At 40.0% G+C, this 15,701-nt stretch overlaps 1 protein-coding gene across 1 annotated transcript; it reads right to left on the minus strand.

Moving 5' to 3' along the window:
- Positions 1-1,342: 1,342 nt before the first annotated feature.
- stx (stuxnet) lies at positions 1,343-13,905 on the minus strand. The gene is made up of 7 exons (XM_067279799.1): positions 13,200-13,905; positions 8,971-9,058; positions 8,371-8,427; positions 5,623-6,078; positions 5,370-5,457; positions 2,972-3,160; positions 1,343-2,898 (listed from the first exon to the last, which is right to left on the minus strand). The coding sequence occupies exons 1-7, from the start codon at positions 13,421-13,423 to the stop codon at positions 2,600-2,602; spliced, it is 1,401 nt and encodes a 466-aa protein (XP_067135900.1). The 5' UTR covers positions 13,424-13,905; the 3' UTR covers positions 1,343-2,599.
- Between the last annotated feature and the right edge of the window lie 1,796 nt (positions 13,906-15,701).

Genomic DNA, 15,701 nt, shown 5'->3' on the forward strand with positions numbered 1-15,701 from the left:
TGCGGAAGACACATTCTCATACATATATGAATTTCTATGTCACAAATTGTAGCTACCCTAACATATCCCCAGCACCTTTTAAAATTGATAAAAGCTAGTGAAAAACGTGGATGTCGAAAATCAATAAACTGGCCATGTTTTAAGATCTGTCGAGTACCAACTTCTAAGTCCGGTCCGTTCCGTAGATGGGATCACTAAACAACCAATTTGTAATAAATACAAGAATCATCAATAAAAGTTTGGTGTCTAAGTAATACAGCATTGTCTGGCCTCTATTAATTCTACTTTTTGAGCCTCGAATCCCAGCAGTACTATTGTTTTGATGCAACCTTACCCGCAGCTAATTTATGATGACCATAGTCATTTACCCCCCCCCCCCGAAAAAATTATGGACTCATATTTAAAATAATGCCGGCTGTGTTGTTTGGTATGCAAATAGCTTGAATATAAAGCGAAATGCTTGCAACCACCCAAATGACATACGAAAACTAGCAGACACCCCAAAACACAAGGTTACAATGGAAGAAGTGATGAGTCACGAATTTGCATCAGTCGTGGAGACGATGCTAGAACTTTTGTCTGGCTCCATTCTAAGTTTCGTTAAAGAAAACGGGAAATTTTGCCGTTACTTGGGGTTGGGTGTCGGGTATCAGGATCGGGTGGGTCGGCCATTATTGCGTCAGCAGTTGACGTTGGAATAAGAAAGGAGGCTCGATAGAAATCTAACACGTGGAAATTCCTCCATTCACTGCTTTCATTAGATAAAACATTGCTCAATTGTTGTTGCAAATTTGACTTGTGTCATACGGGTTCGAAATGAATTTTTATCTACAGACTTAAATATATTTTTCCATTTGTTTGCATTCCATTAATAAACGATATTCAATTTTGGCATTTGTGTATATTTATTACACTTGACATTTCAAAACGTCTTCGATTATATCAGTTTGACATTTTCGAATCATCAATCCCAGTAAAGGTCAAAATCTGTTCTAAAAATACACTGACCTTTTTTTCTGCATAAAAATACTTAACATTAACAATACGTCCTGAATTCGTCAGTTTGCCATTATCCAGTGACGTAAAGAGTTTTTTGGCTCCCCCTTGTGGAAAAGTTTAGTTTAAACAATAAAATTAACCGTTTCTAATTTTAGGGTCCCCTTCGGTCACTGGCATTATCTGTAACGACTCATTTAATTCGTGAAAGGTCAGAAGTTGGCGCGAATGATTCATTGATTCTCGTAACGATTGCGGCAAAAGAACGAGTCGCCATTTTAGTAAATAGGTCAAATCTCTTCCCGTTATTTAACAATTGAACTATACAAAAGAACAGAACACGTGATCACCAGCAAAATATGAATTTAATCCACTCAAAAATTTTTTTTTCACATCAACATTGCATAGCATCCCATTTGCACGTTTATATTTTAATCACTCGTTACACTTTCACAACAATTTCAATTATTATTATGTTTTTTCTCGAGGGGAGACAATAAATCTATACATTTTCACTGGGAAATCGAAAATACGACAATGATTTTAAAAAAACAAACAATAATATATATATATATAATATGTATATATAGATGAACAATCTAGTAAACTATAGGGTCACGTACATACTTTTACCAGTAGGATTCTGAAAACGAAGGTAGCGATTCGAAGGGACTTAGATGCTAACTGCTATATACTGTCGTGGTTTTAAAACTGCATTGTTCTACGTCACGATTATACAAAAGAAAGGAAATGCCGGGCAATTAACACGAGCAAGCATACCGGTCGGGTCTTTGGTACGATTAATACGAGCGAGCATACTGATCTGGTCTGCTTTTAAAACTAGTAAATCCTGTATCAAATAATCCTGATTGGTGTCTTGATATGATATAGAAGATGGATCGAGAAACTTTGAATTGTTCTGTAATTCGTAAAGTGCATACTTACACTTAAACACGCACACGTACACACAATGGATTAACAGTACCGAGATACTGTAGATTATAATAATACCTATGTGGCAATATACTGAAAAAAGTGAAGTGGACTACACGCAGTCGGTGTAGCAAAAAAGAAAGTTTCCCTGCGTCTTTCTGAATTAACCGACGCGACTTGCCTCTACAGAGAATTTAAATAACCTGAGACTCACGTCCGTCTGCGTGCCAGACTGTATTCCCTACCCATAAGTTGTGACGACGTAACTAACTGTCCGCACGTAACGTCCGACGAGCGTTGTTAGGTAGCGAATCTAGTGTTTAACTTTGGTACCGGTCTCCTTTACGTCACCCGTCGAGTAACCGATATATAAATATATGAATTTTTCTATCGCAAACAAACCATTTTGCCGCTTTCCCACTACGGCAAAGTATGAGAATACACTTCTTTAACAATCCAACTACCGATAACCAAAGAACAAAAAAAAATTCTAATTTTTTGTTAGGACAACATCTTTGTTAAATCCATGTCCAAGTGGGTAGAGCAAATTGCCTCTCTTATCCATTACAGATAAAACTGGGCAACGACACACACTCACACTGGGTGTTTTAGAGCTTTGCACATGACACCGCAAATTGGAATACTGCTTTTACAATTATTTCCCGCCGTATCAGGCTACCGCCGCTTCCGAACTCAGTTTGGCTAGTTCGCTGCTGCTCTCTACCGTTCCGTTGACCTCCGTGGACTGTATCCTCGTGCTGGCGATGCTCTTCCTGGAATTTTCATATTCGGTCTGTTTCGGGTGCAAACTGTAGTGTTCGGAATGTCCGCCGACGCGATTGGAATAATAGGGACTACATTTTACTTCCCTTCTGGCCTTTCGTCGTTGGCGACGTTCCTCCAGCATCAGTTGCAATTGCTCCACTTTACCTCTCGTCACCTTGTTTTCATCTTCTCTCTGACAGTCCACTGAAAATAGAAGAAATATTTTAACGATTCTGTCGGATTTTCTGCTGGACAAGTTATGTCACAGAAAACTCACCTTCCATATTATTAACAGATGATGATTTGGCACACGACATTGACCAGTTGTGTGTGGACTGACTGTGTCCGTTCATACACTGACAGCATCCAGAAGATGCTCCCAATAGGTCGTTAAGGATGTGAATTATGGTCCCAATATCTCTTCTTGGGCGTCCGTTGCTATCTTGGAGTGCGGGACTGAGAGTTCCTACAAAAATATAAATTGTCAGTGTCAAAAATCATCAAGTGTGATGGTAAACACCCTTATTCAACACTATCTAGAGAGAGAGATTTAACAATTCAAATGCAACCAAATTGATTTTGGGACATGTGAAAGACAATATAAAATAATTTATGCCAAAACTCACCAATGTGGCACTTTTGGCATTACAAGTAATGGGAAAGTTCTCTCTGCATAAGCACGCCTGTTGCAGCAGTGCTCTAGGTATTCATTCTTACCAGAACCCAAAATTTTGTTTTTGAAAGAATTTATGCCGAGAACCGACTAAGCTCTTGGAAGAACGATCAATTGTTTTGAGAAAACTGGACATCTGGGAGCTTCAAGAGTTACAGAAGATCTTACAATTACAACAAATAGTCAAAAACAATGTTATAGGATCCAACAGTACACTTGCAGTGACAGAGCATGAAAGGTACTGAGAAAGTTGGTGTGTTGTCATCTGTATAGGATCAGCTATAAACAGTAGTACACTCAAACCTGTTTTTGTGCGATTTTTTTTTATATGTGCAACGTGTTTTGTGCAATTATTTTTGTGCAGTATACCAATTTGATTGAAATTCATATACTGCACACAAAAAAAAAAAATCACACAAAAAAAATCGCACAAAAACAGGTTTGAGTGTAGTTCTTTGATGGCAGGGAAACACACAACCTATGGAAACTAATTCACTTCCTAGTATGCAAGTGAATGTACCTTATCCAAGAAAATCTCCATGGAGCAACTAGATTATTTTTAAAAAATTGGATTACAAAAGTAAAGATGTTTCTAACTGTAATGCTGTGAGATAGTCTACCGAACAAGTTTTGGATTAAAGAGACATTAATATACAAGATTACTTTTCACAAAGGTGAAAACTTAACACCCATGACTGTCACCTTAGGGCCATGGAAGACCTTAATGTTTTTCAGTAGATTCACAACAAAAATTAGTCTGGTGCAGATTCAGCCCATGTTTATCCTTGAACCATTCTTCTTTGAAGAAGTTAGCCCTAATCAATCTGTGACATGTTCTGTGATACCAAGAAGAGATCAGAAATACTGAAAAATGCTCCAACTGCAACAATAGTGAGGTTGAGACCGAAGTTTTAAACACGAAAACAAGTACGTCGGACGTTCACTGCCGCTTTCCTGTAAGCGTAGAAGTTTGACAATGGCATTTGGAATGTCGAGCATGATTCCACTAACTTTCCAAACATCATTGTCAAACTTCTAGACTTACAGGAAAACAGCGTTGAACATTAGGCATACACGTTTTTGTGTTTAAAACTTCGGCCTCAACCTCGCTAATGCCTTCGGTCAAATTAGTTTCATGCAAGATGGAGTACCTCCACATACCAAATGCAGTGTACGGCAGTTTGTGACAACATTTCACAGTAATAGAATAATTAGTTGTGCATTTCCTACTGCCCGGCTCCCTCAGTCTCTAGATCGTAATCTGCACAATTTTTGGTTGGGGAGACATTTAAAGTGTGGTTCATTGAGGACGTGGTTCATTGAGAACGTGTTGCAAATTGCCAAATTTGCAACATGTCCATACCACACACTACGTACGAGAAGCATCACAAATCAACTGTGGTCGGTCGTTGAATGCATTGGCACCTTTAGGTTTTACACCTTCAGGATGAATACCACATTGAGCAGTATCTAAAAGTATAGTACAAATGTTTGTTTCTTGCAGTGCCAAAACTACCACAGTGGCAAGTTTTGGTACTAAAGGTATTTTTACAGATACCTGTTATGCATGTCCCAAAATGTTATCATACCAGATATGATTGCATTTAGACTACTAAATCTCTCTCCAAACAGTATTGAATAGGGGTATTTTACCCTATTCAATATGAATTTAAGAGTTCTTAAAGTTAAAAAAAAATATACTGATAATAAAATCTAAAATGTAAAGAATGTGTGAAAAAAACTATCATAGTGGACCACTACTACAAGTAACAAAAGAATTATTGTAGCTCTAGCACACAAGGATTATATGGATGCCCATTTGGGTACGTCTGACCCATAAAACATACATGAACATACAGGCTATGTTGGATTCGAACTAGAATCCATGTCACATAGCCAAATGATCCCCCATGCAGAACCATATGACCAACTTTGTTTTGTCATTGTCATTAATTGTTGATATGTTGATAATGTTTTTCTGTAATTTAAATTAAAAACTTACCAGAAAATGTTCCGGAGTACACTCCTCTCCCATGATGATACATGCTTTCAATAACGGCACCACTCTGACGAGTTTTGCAGCAATGACCCTGTGAGAAATAAAAATTTCATTGTTTTATGGTGCATTATAAATGAAATCCTCCGAGGAAAAATTTTTTTGGAAACAAAAATCACACTAAGCTTGAATATTAAATTAACGGTTTGGACCATACAGAATTGCTCCTCGTGTATGAGGAAAGTACGTTAAGACTCACCTCGCACTTTTCCTCTTTTCTCTTTCCCAATGCTGCCGTGGATAACTGGCGCAACGTTTGAGTCAAATTCCGACTAGCTTCGACAAGAGCCTTAGTGTCCAGGGCGGGTTTGTAGTTTTGAGAGCGGGCAATTTCGGACAGCGAGTCGAGGCGGGCTTCGTTTTTGTCGTCCGATCCCGGCGACGGAGGAGGAGATAGAGGCACGGAGTTGTGGCTTATGGAAGAGGTCGAATATTGGGGCAGAGGAAACGAGAGTGGAGACGCCGAAGAGCCCGGCGACGTCGGAGTGAGGGGCGGAGTGGGCAGGCACGTGGAACGCGCCTGAACATTCGAATTTTGGGAGGGTCTGTTGCCCGCACTGGCAGCCGTGGACAATTGTAGCTGGATGAACATCATGTGATCGCCTAGCCTCATCGTCAGGTTGAGCGGGGCTCGCCCGGCAAGAAAATTATCCACCTGCAAAAAATGTTTTTAAATTTTAATTTGTTAAATGAATTAGTAAAATTCTTTTTAACCAGTTTTAATCATAAAAAGTAACTGGCAACACTTAATTTTAAAAATATTGATGGTGTCAGAATTTTGAGAAGTGTTATCATTCACATTTTTAAATTAATAAAACAATTGATATCATTTAGATTTATTCAAATTATTCATGTAAATATAATCACAATTTTTTCAAATTGATAAACAATAAAATTATATCTAATTAATTTCCATTTTTATCATAATTATCAAGTATAAATTAATGTTGCTAATTAACATATTTTTCTAATAATGCATATAAGGATGATTAAGGGGATTTTCATGCATAATAGTAACATATTATGTAAAAATTGAAAGAATAAAAAAAAATTTAATTAAATTTTCATTAAAATTAGAATTCTACTCATTTATTGTACAATTAATCAAGTTAATTTTATAAATATTAATGACGAGGCTAACAAAATCATTTTTTCCCCACCTTCCGCCTCTAATTGCACCCTGTATAGAGATAAGTTTCGATTAAAAATTTGAATAATTTGCTCCTTTAAGGCATTGTGATTCTTATCTGTCAGGTTAAATAAGTTCTGTCCTTTTGAAATTAATCATTGAATGTTAAATAATCTCAATTATTGCTTAGACTGTAGGTAAACATTGCCTTGTTGCTATTCATAAATGTAAAAAATAAATATCTGTAAAGAAACCGATTTGCACGAGGTACCGACATATTGCGGGCTACGCGGACGACTTCAAATATGCCCATTACGGTGGGTCCGACCGGCAGTGTAGGTGCAGAATGGGACCCAATCTCGCCGTCCAAAATTGATTACAATAGTCTGGATTGGACTCGAACACGGATCAAAACCGTAAGTTTACCACCGATCATAGAATTCCGTCATCTAAGGATCTGGGCTCAAACCGAGATCCTCCAACTAATTTCATAGGCAGATCCCTCAAGATCCCTCTGAAGAAATTGGGCATGATCTGAAAAGGTGTCCAACATGGATGAATTATGCAAATACATGAAATAATCATCATCAATAAACATTTTTTTTTTACAATTTAGCAACAAAGTTTTGAAGCCTGCCAAATCATCCTGTCATCCCTCTTGTATGCCATTTATAATCAAGTTTTATTATGAAGTTATAAGAATTTAAACGAAGAGTAAATAGATTAAAAAGATATTCAAATTAACTTTAAGAAGAAAACACAAAAAAAAATTTACTTAAAAGGATCATTAAACTTATCTTCAATTCTCACACTTATAATTAAGAATAGAACGGTTAACACACTTAAGCACTATTGATTTTTACACAAGAACCTCGGAAGAAGCCAAAAAAATTATTTTTTGATGATTTTTTTGGGGGTTTAATACATTTAATTTATTTTTTTAATGGCTAAGTTAATTGTTGACCTCTTGTTGACAATATTTAAACGAAGCCCATTTCTAAACAATTAAATTACTTTTAGGAGGGGGGAAAAATCCTCACCACTTTACTATTATTTCTTTTAAAATTCTACTAAAGTAAACCCTCCCGAAAAAAACTTGAGTAATTTCAAGCTAATCAATAAGAGTACCACGCCTCCAATTCGGAAAGTGTTTTGGGGTAGAGAAAGTTTGACGTCACTACAAGGTTTTCATGGCAACCAACATTTACGTGCGTAATTCCAACCCCAGAATCGATACGGCAAAGCTCGTCTTTAAATTCCTACTGAATTAATAAAACAAGAGGAAAAATCTCCGAATCTGTAACTTGAAGAACCAAGCCCAGGAGGAGGATAGAAGAAAAAAAAACAGTGGTAGTGACGTCCCCCTCCCCTCTTCCAGGAGGGTCGAAATTTAAATATACGAAATCGTGGCTTTTCCTTAAATTCCAGCTACTAACCACGCTCTCGGTTACGCAATTAAAACTAATTCTCTTCAATGAAAACACATTAATCTCCATTGCTTTCAAAAAGAAAAAGAATTTTAAAACGGAAGGATACGTAATCCATAAATGTTCACGGTTACAAACGGAGGATTAAAGTGTATCATCTAGAGGACATTTCCTTGTTTGGATAACATGTAACAAGACAACGTTTGTGTTTGATATACGATAGGTCTGATGTAGAGTGAATGATCTTTACGAAAAATGAGAATCTTCCACCCCCTTTCAGACATTTTCAAGGTCGTCTTTCTTCTTTCCTCCTTCCACTTTTCTTTTAAATATTTAAAACTTCTATGTCGGTGTGTGTAAAAAAGAGAAAAAGAAGGGGGGAAAGCCTTACCTGTACGTCTGTCAAGCCTTCCAGAGCCTGTCTGACGGAGTGTTCGGGTCTTTGAGCCTTAAAAACAAAAAGAAAACAGTAATTTTTAGTGTTTTGAACGAACGTAATCGTCGTAAATTACAAAAAAAAATTCTCTACGTCATAAATCTCGACACCTACACGAAGTGGCATTATCCATTAATGATTTCGTGGTTTACTTCGATTTTTTAATGCTAATTTACGATTGTGTAACGCTAAGAAGCGAAAGTGGAAGAACTTCCTTTCCTTTAGTGTCTTGTAAATTAATTTGTTTTTTTTAATTTTACGCTTTTCTTTTTTACAAAAAAAAAATCACAAAAATGCGGTGATTTTTTTACATTTTTGTGGTCCTGTCTGGCTGTAAACGGCTTAAAACACGCCGCAAAGTAGTACTCGCAGTCCGAGTCGCGATCGAAAGTACTAAGTTCGTCCGTATTGCTGTCCGCCTTAACGTTGAGAAAACCGAACGTTTTTGGTTTCTTCATAAAATATTAAGCCTCGGCCACCTTTCCACCGAAATTCTTAGAGATTACGGTTAAATTCGCGAAGAAATCAAAAGAAAACTTCACTCAGATCACTTACCAGCAATCCAGTCTCTACGCTGGGTAATAATGTGATTTTAGCACCGTCGGTAACGTGATTTTCCAGTAGTGTGCCTTCCGTCAGTTGTCTGCGAATGGTAAAAAAAAATTAACTTTTTCAACGATTTCGCGAAGAAAATTAAACGAAAACTTAAATTATTCTCTCGAAATTAACTCCGTTGTTAGCAATGCACCCTTTTAATTTTTTATGTATATATTCTTCCGCGCCAAAACACGAAAGGAGCCGCTTCCCCTCCGTGGGGCCATTTTGGACCCGTCCCGTTACCACGGCAACAGAGGGACCCGATACACGCAGGGAGGATGAAAATATGGGTCAATCCGAAGCGTTTTTCTCCCTATTTTATACCTTCTTTGTGCCGAATTAATAGCGCTCGAACGGAGAAATTAGTTCGTAATGGCCTTACGAAACGCCATGTTTTTTTTTCTTCCCCCGTTGCGAAAATATTTTTCGATCTTGAAATTTGGTTTTCTGTTAGAAAATCAATGACGCAAGATTCTCTCCTTCTAACGTCAACAAAACAATCTGGTGAATCGACACAGAAGCGAACTGTAGCCACCCACGCTCGAAAGTGTGTTGTCGTTGCTCGGGTCGTTTGCGTCACCCAATGACGTCAGCCGTGGCCCTGGCAGACGTGTAGGTGGAAGAAGGGGATCGGGCGCCGATTCTCCCCCGTTTCCCCCCGAATCGTCTCTCTCGCCCTCTACTGGAAATCCCACTAGAATGTGCAAAATTTTTTTTAAAAACACGGTAAACAATCGTAGCGGGCGTTCGAATTTTAAAATCTTATTTTAAACTAACGTCTCTACAACGGGGACATTTTATTCCCGATCGAAACCAGATTTTTCGAAGAATAATATAAAAAACAATGATTCGTACAGAGCTAGAGCGAAATTAGCTACATTGGCAGTTGGGCGACGCTGACGTCATTCCGACGCGATTAACGTCAGTGGTGACGTCAGCGAAGGTAGCTTTGACAGGAAAAGGCCAAAGGCTACGGCTGGCGGTGGCGGTCGATACGACGCGAAAGGTGACCTTCCGACGCCGCAACACAGTAAAATCGGCTCCGGTTCACAAACCCCCCTCCCGAATAACCGGAATTTCGTCGGAAACCGGCCGAATAATCGAGTGAAGGAGAAAAAACCCAGCGATACACCCGATAACTTCCGCTGCGGTAAGACTAAACTTATCAGCGCAGCGACCAACGAAAAAAAAATTAAAATAAATAAAATATGCGTAACCGTGACCGTTTCCTGTTTGGTTCAATCACCTAAGAGACGATCATCCGCGTAGAATTTTTACGAATTACGCGCGTATTTGCGCGTTGGGGAGGGAGATCAACATGTTAATAAATCGATACTCCAGCAAAATATGCAGCTCGTTTCGAAGAGCGGCTGTTGTCAATTGACGTCACACGTCGTTCGAGAGGGGGGAGAGACAGAGATTGGCAAATCGACACACAAGCCGCTGGCGTAGCTGGGGGTCTCTTTTTTTAAAAGTGTGTGTATGAGAAAAAACAAAATCCCCCGCTTTTAAAGGGCATAAGCGAGACACGCGACGAAACTTTCTTAGCGCTTTGCACCACCCTAAAAATAGTTTAGGAAGGCACAACAATGATCGAACGGGGAGTGTCAAAGCGGGAGGGTCCTGCCACGATTCTTTTTTTTAATGTCAAGGACGAGGAACGGAGAAAAAAACTGCAACAAGAGAGCGATTAAGGTGAGTATGGCGCGCCAACCTACAAATTTGCATATTTTCTGGAAAGAAAAGAAGAAAATGTCATCGTCTACGAAACCCCTGGAGTAACACCCGAGAGAACAAAACGATGCTGTGCGGAGCGTGCGCACTACGGTTTTCATCAAACGATCCCCCCATCTAGATCGGATAATCTGTATGTGCGCGCCGTGTAGCATTATCTAATCTTTATAGCAAAGGGCGGCACTTAGACTGAATTTTTTTCCCCTTCCCCAAGTCTCTCGAACGTTTCTCACACCAGCAGACAATGGCTTTACATTCTAATGCATACTTCTGTCCGCCCTCGGTTCAGGAAATCACCCCACTTCCTCTCTGACGGTCTAGGAAACAGGAAGGACAATGATAGTCGGTCTCCTGTTTGCTAGGCGTAGGTGGATCTTTAGAAGGTATTCAATTTTTAACACACTTTGCGCTCCTTTTTTTCCTATCCCTTTCTACAAACGGGTTTTGTTTCGACCCCGTATTAACGAGAACAATTAAAAAACGAAAAGGAGGGTGTTTCGAGGTGACGAAAGAAAATAAATGCGATACGTGGCGCGTATAAACGATATACAGAAATCGTGATACGTGTAGCACAGCGGCTAAACTTCCAAACGAAACTGATACACCTGCACCACCTACGCGCAGTGGGCGTCGGGCGATGAAGAATGTCGTTCCTTTCTGCAGACAACGGGACCCCTACATGCCACAGCCGTGGGGTTTCGCAGAAAACATCGTTTGCCCTTCGCAGCCCACACATCACTACACTCCCGCTGCGCTTTGCACAAACTGCTCGAGGTTGTAGAAAGAAAAGTGACCTTCCCCCCATTTTGCAGAACGTGCCTTTTGCGCGGTCTTCTTTTGCACGGAGCACCCTCCCCCAATCCGCTTCCACTAAGATGACATCATTCGATACGAGTCGTCCGCGCTTGCAGGGGAATCTGGGAAGACGGCGCGGGGGGTAGCTAATCCGTTAAGGGTATCTTAAATCGATTTTCGGGATAGTGCAACCTCTGCACAATACGACGCGTAGCCAAAGACGAGAAATATTTCTTTTTTAATCCCTTCCTCCGTTATAAAAGATTACAAAAGCGGTGCAGCATTAATTGTATTATGTTCAACTTTCAAGAAAAAGGAGGGAGGAAGGGATGCTCGAAAGCACTCAAAGCAACCATTCGAAAAAAAAACAGGGCATAACAAGTATAGAGACTCTAGGAAATAACCTAGAAAAGAAGACAGTCCTTGGAAGCGCGTAAAACTACTTTTCATAAAAACCCACGAAAGGTGTTAGCCCTGGAATCACAAAAAATACCACAACGTAGCTAAAAAAGCAAGCCACAAGGAAGAAAACCATAAAAAAATATACAAAGGAACACCCAAAGAGAGCCCTTGCAAGCACAAATAAATTCTCCTCCTGTATATATATTTAAAAAAAAGCAAACAACAGAAGAGAACCTTTGCAAGCACGCGAAGAACGCGCAACGAAGGGATCCTTTGCAAACACGACGTAAATCCACAAAGGAGCTAGACCAGAGGAGCAAACTTAGAGGGGAGGAGAAAAAAAAAATCACAAAGGGGGAACAGAGGGTGGGAATCGCGTATAAATTCTCCCGTGTTGGAAGGGTGGTTAGTGATGCGGGTGGATGGAGGACGTGCCAGTCACGCACGCACAAACACGCTAATCGCCACTCGATCGCACAGGGAATGCTACCAGGAACACAGCACAAAAAAAAACAGAGAGCAATGAAAAAACAAAAAAGTGGCACTCGAGAAAGATTTCGCTACCTACACGAGGGCATTTCTGACTAATTTCGGAACGGCCCAAAACGAAGCACGTGGGGTGTCGGAACGTCAGAAATGTCACACTCGTCGCCCCCGTCAAACGAGCCGAATTAGCACAAAGAGCGATCGACAAGAGAACCGTTCAGAAAGTAGGTCGGTCGGAATTGATGCTCGAATATGGGAATACAAACAAGCTCCAAACTTATGTAACATAGTTTATCTTTCATTCTGGCAAAGCGAAGATAAATGGGGGCATGCAACAAAAATCGACTTAAACGTTGAAAAATTATCCATTCTAATTCGAGAAATCGAGGTAGATAACCTCGAGAGCTTTAAGAGTTTAAAGGTCACCGTTTCCTTTTTACCTCTTTCTCTCACCTCCCCTTCTGTTTCGCATTTTAACAATCGCCCGAATTACCATTAAGTGTTGCCAGTCGGCGATCCCCCAAACACCGAGTGCAATTTATTTCCGCGTGGACCAAGTTCTTTGTTTGCAAGCTCTCGACGGTGGCATACATGCCTCAAGAGTGGAAAGGGGGTTGCGAGACGTTCCTCCCCTATCGAGGCACTCGGCGTGGGTTGTTAGGGAAAGAAACAAGAGTTCCTTCTCTCTTAACACGGCTTTGTCGGTGGGGAATATAATAATAATAATAATAATAATAATAAAATAAGAAAAAAAACTGTACGAAACTCACCTATTTTTCAACAACAGAACTATCTTGTCCTTTGGTACTTTTAACCTTCCGGCGATTAACTTCTTGAGGTTCTCGACACTTATGTCCTGGCTCACATGCAAATCGATTTGTCCTCCTGTAGTGGGTAGAACATACACCACAATCTGTTTGCAACTCGTCTGAACAGTACATTCTAACACAGGACTTTTATTGTCTATTGTTGTAGTCGAAGTATTGCTTGCCATGCTTTGTGTGTTGGCTTTGTGTTGCTTGCAAAATGCCTAGTCCCTGGCGCAGAAAGCAACAACCCTGCGTATTGCGCCCTGACGACGAATTAATCGGAAAGAGAAGAAAGGAAGGGAAGAAAAAAGACGCGCAACACAGACCACAAAGAACACGACCGTCCGACACCTCAACACAGTCTCACTTCTCGTTCATCTAACATTTCACAATGAAAGATCGACCGACCAATCGGGTGTTAGCTACCATTCGGAAGAGTCCACGACGTCGGGAGAGGGTGACGGCGCGTCGAACGAAGAGCGTGACTTACGTAGATAAGTTAGAAGTTTAGCGATTCCTGTGTTACGACGTCGACCTTCCGCCGCTAAGAACTGTACAGAAAGCGTCCGAAGCCGGTCCGGTGTGGTTTATACTACCTTAGATGGATAACGGTGCAATTTAATCACGTGTCTTGTGTAATACGTCACGCCGCTCTGACGTCAGACCGTGGCGTCAGAGTGTGGCAAGCGCGTCTGCCCTGGAATCCGTCCACGTTTCCAAATTGGCGGAGCGGCGTTGTAATCGCTGGCTAGGGGAGGCGAGTTAGTGACGTAATCGAGTCGATGTCTATCAGTAAAAGTAAAGATAACGAAGACGGGGGATCGATTTCCTAACACAGAATCGAAAACGTTGCAAAGTAGAACATTCATCCGAATCGCGCGTGACGTTTTATTTTTTAAATTTATTCTCGTTTTTTAAACAGGATCGTCGAACGGAACGAGCCAGGTGTTTCGCCAGTTGTAGTGTGTGTGTGTGCGTATGTATGTGTGTTGCTCGCTTTATGACTCATGCGGTGACGTCACGCCACGTGATCTCTGCATCGCTTTATGCATTGTTTAACGAGCTGCCGTCACGTCACGTTTTCTTTTTTTTATATATTATTATTCTTATCGTTTTTATATTCCGTCCGTTACTAACAGTTTCGCAATTAAAAAAAACAACCTCTACGGGGATAAATCAACATAGAAATGGTTTTGTTTGTTCGCCGTGCTGCCAGCTTCTTGCACGGTCCCGCGTTGCTATGGTTACAGTGACGGGGTGAATTAAAATCTCGATTAAAACCCCTGCAGACACCAAACCAGGGTCGTTGGCCCTCTGCTGTGTGCCATCGGAGACTCGTTCACTTAGCCGCCAGGCTCTTTCTTGCACATATCCTGTGATGATGTAAAAATCCTGCTGCTGCGCCAGTTTGAAAAAATAAAATAAAAAGAATAAATCTTTCGCAAAATATATTCTACTTTGTTCCAGCTCTTAATCTGTAATTAACAATTTAAAATTGGTTAAAAGTTCCAAACGCACCAATCGGATTCTGTTTTTTTAAAAAATTTGCATACCATTGGCCAATTTTTTCGCCTTTTTGGCAAGTTTTTTCCCTTCTCCGGTGTCTGAAATGGCTCCTGCTCGACAAGCCCTGAAGGTAAAATGACATTCTCATGTTTGCTAGTCCGATGACATGAGACTAGTTCTAGTATGAGAACTCGAGTCTCCTTTGTGTTTCCATCCTTTCCGCCATCTTAACTATGTTTCTGGTTTCTAAACGTGAACAAAAGTGTTCACAGTAAGCACTTGCAACGATAGAGAATTGTTTAATTAATTTGCCTTTCTTTACTCCTCTCCTTTTACATTTTGTTTTTTAATAGAAAGGATCATCTCTGCTATGGGTGTAGGATGCACAATAAACGTCCTGTATTGAGGGCTTTTACACAAGATAAAGGCCTAAGACTTACAAAATTGTTATGGCACACCCCAGTTTTATGGATTTAATGATATTTACAGAACCAATGTCAAGTCTGTGTTACATAATGGGTCTACTAACGCAGCTAATTATGGGTGTTCATGGTATTTCCTACTTTTAATTCTATATTTATCGAGTTTGTAGGTTATGTAAGCCCTTTGCCTATTTTGTTAGCTTTCTGTAGGCGTATCTTTAACAGCTGTATAGGGCTCTAGTACGGGTTATGCTGAATTTACTGACTAGAAATCCGATTAAACCTGTACATATTCCATACATAAAGAGTTTATATGGCCTCATATTATGAAATTTTATGTACAAGTATTTTATATCCAAGCTTTAAGGATCTCTGTCAGTTCGTGAATATTAAATTAAATTTCTGAGATGCAGAACCGAGCGGATGAATGATAAAAGCGGATAGGATCCGGTTTCTGTTTAGTAGTCTTCTTTTTTTTCTATTTTATTTAAAAAGTTCTTTGTCTACAATGCAGACAATCGCTAGACGAGAAACT

Source organism: Centruroides vittatus, unplaced genomic scaffold, assembly GCF_030686945.1.
Source record: "Centruroides vittatus isolate TY-2023 unplaced genomic scaffold, ASM3068694v2 contig_877, whole genome shotgun sequence".
NCBI lineage: Eukaryota > Metazoa > Arthropoda > Arachnida > Scorpiones > Buthidae > Centruroides > Centruroides vittatus.

Coding starts and splice junctions, on each gene's coding strand:
- stx (XM_067279799.1), bottom strand. CDS start 13,423: ATGGCAAGCAATACTTCGACTACAACAATAGACAATAAAAGTCCTGTG. Junction 9,059..13,199: donor GTTCTGTTGTTGAAAAATAG/GTGAGTTTCGTA, acceptor TACCATTCGCAG/ACAACTGACGGAAGGCACAC. Junction 6,079..8,370: donor AAGGCTTGACAGACGTACAG/GTAAGGCTTTCC, acceptor CATTTTTTGCAG/GTGGATAATTTTCTTGCCGG.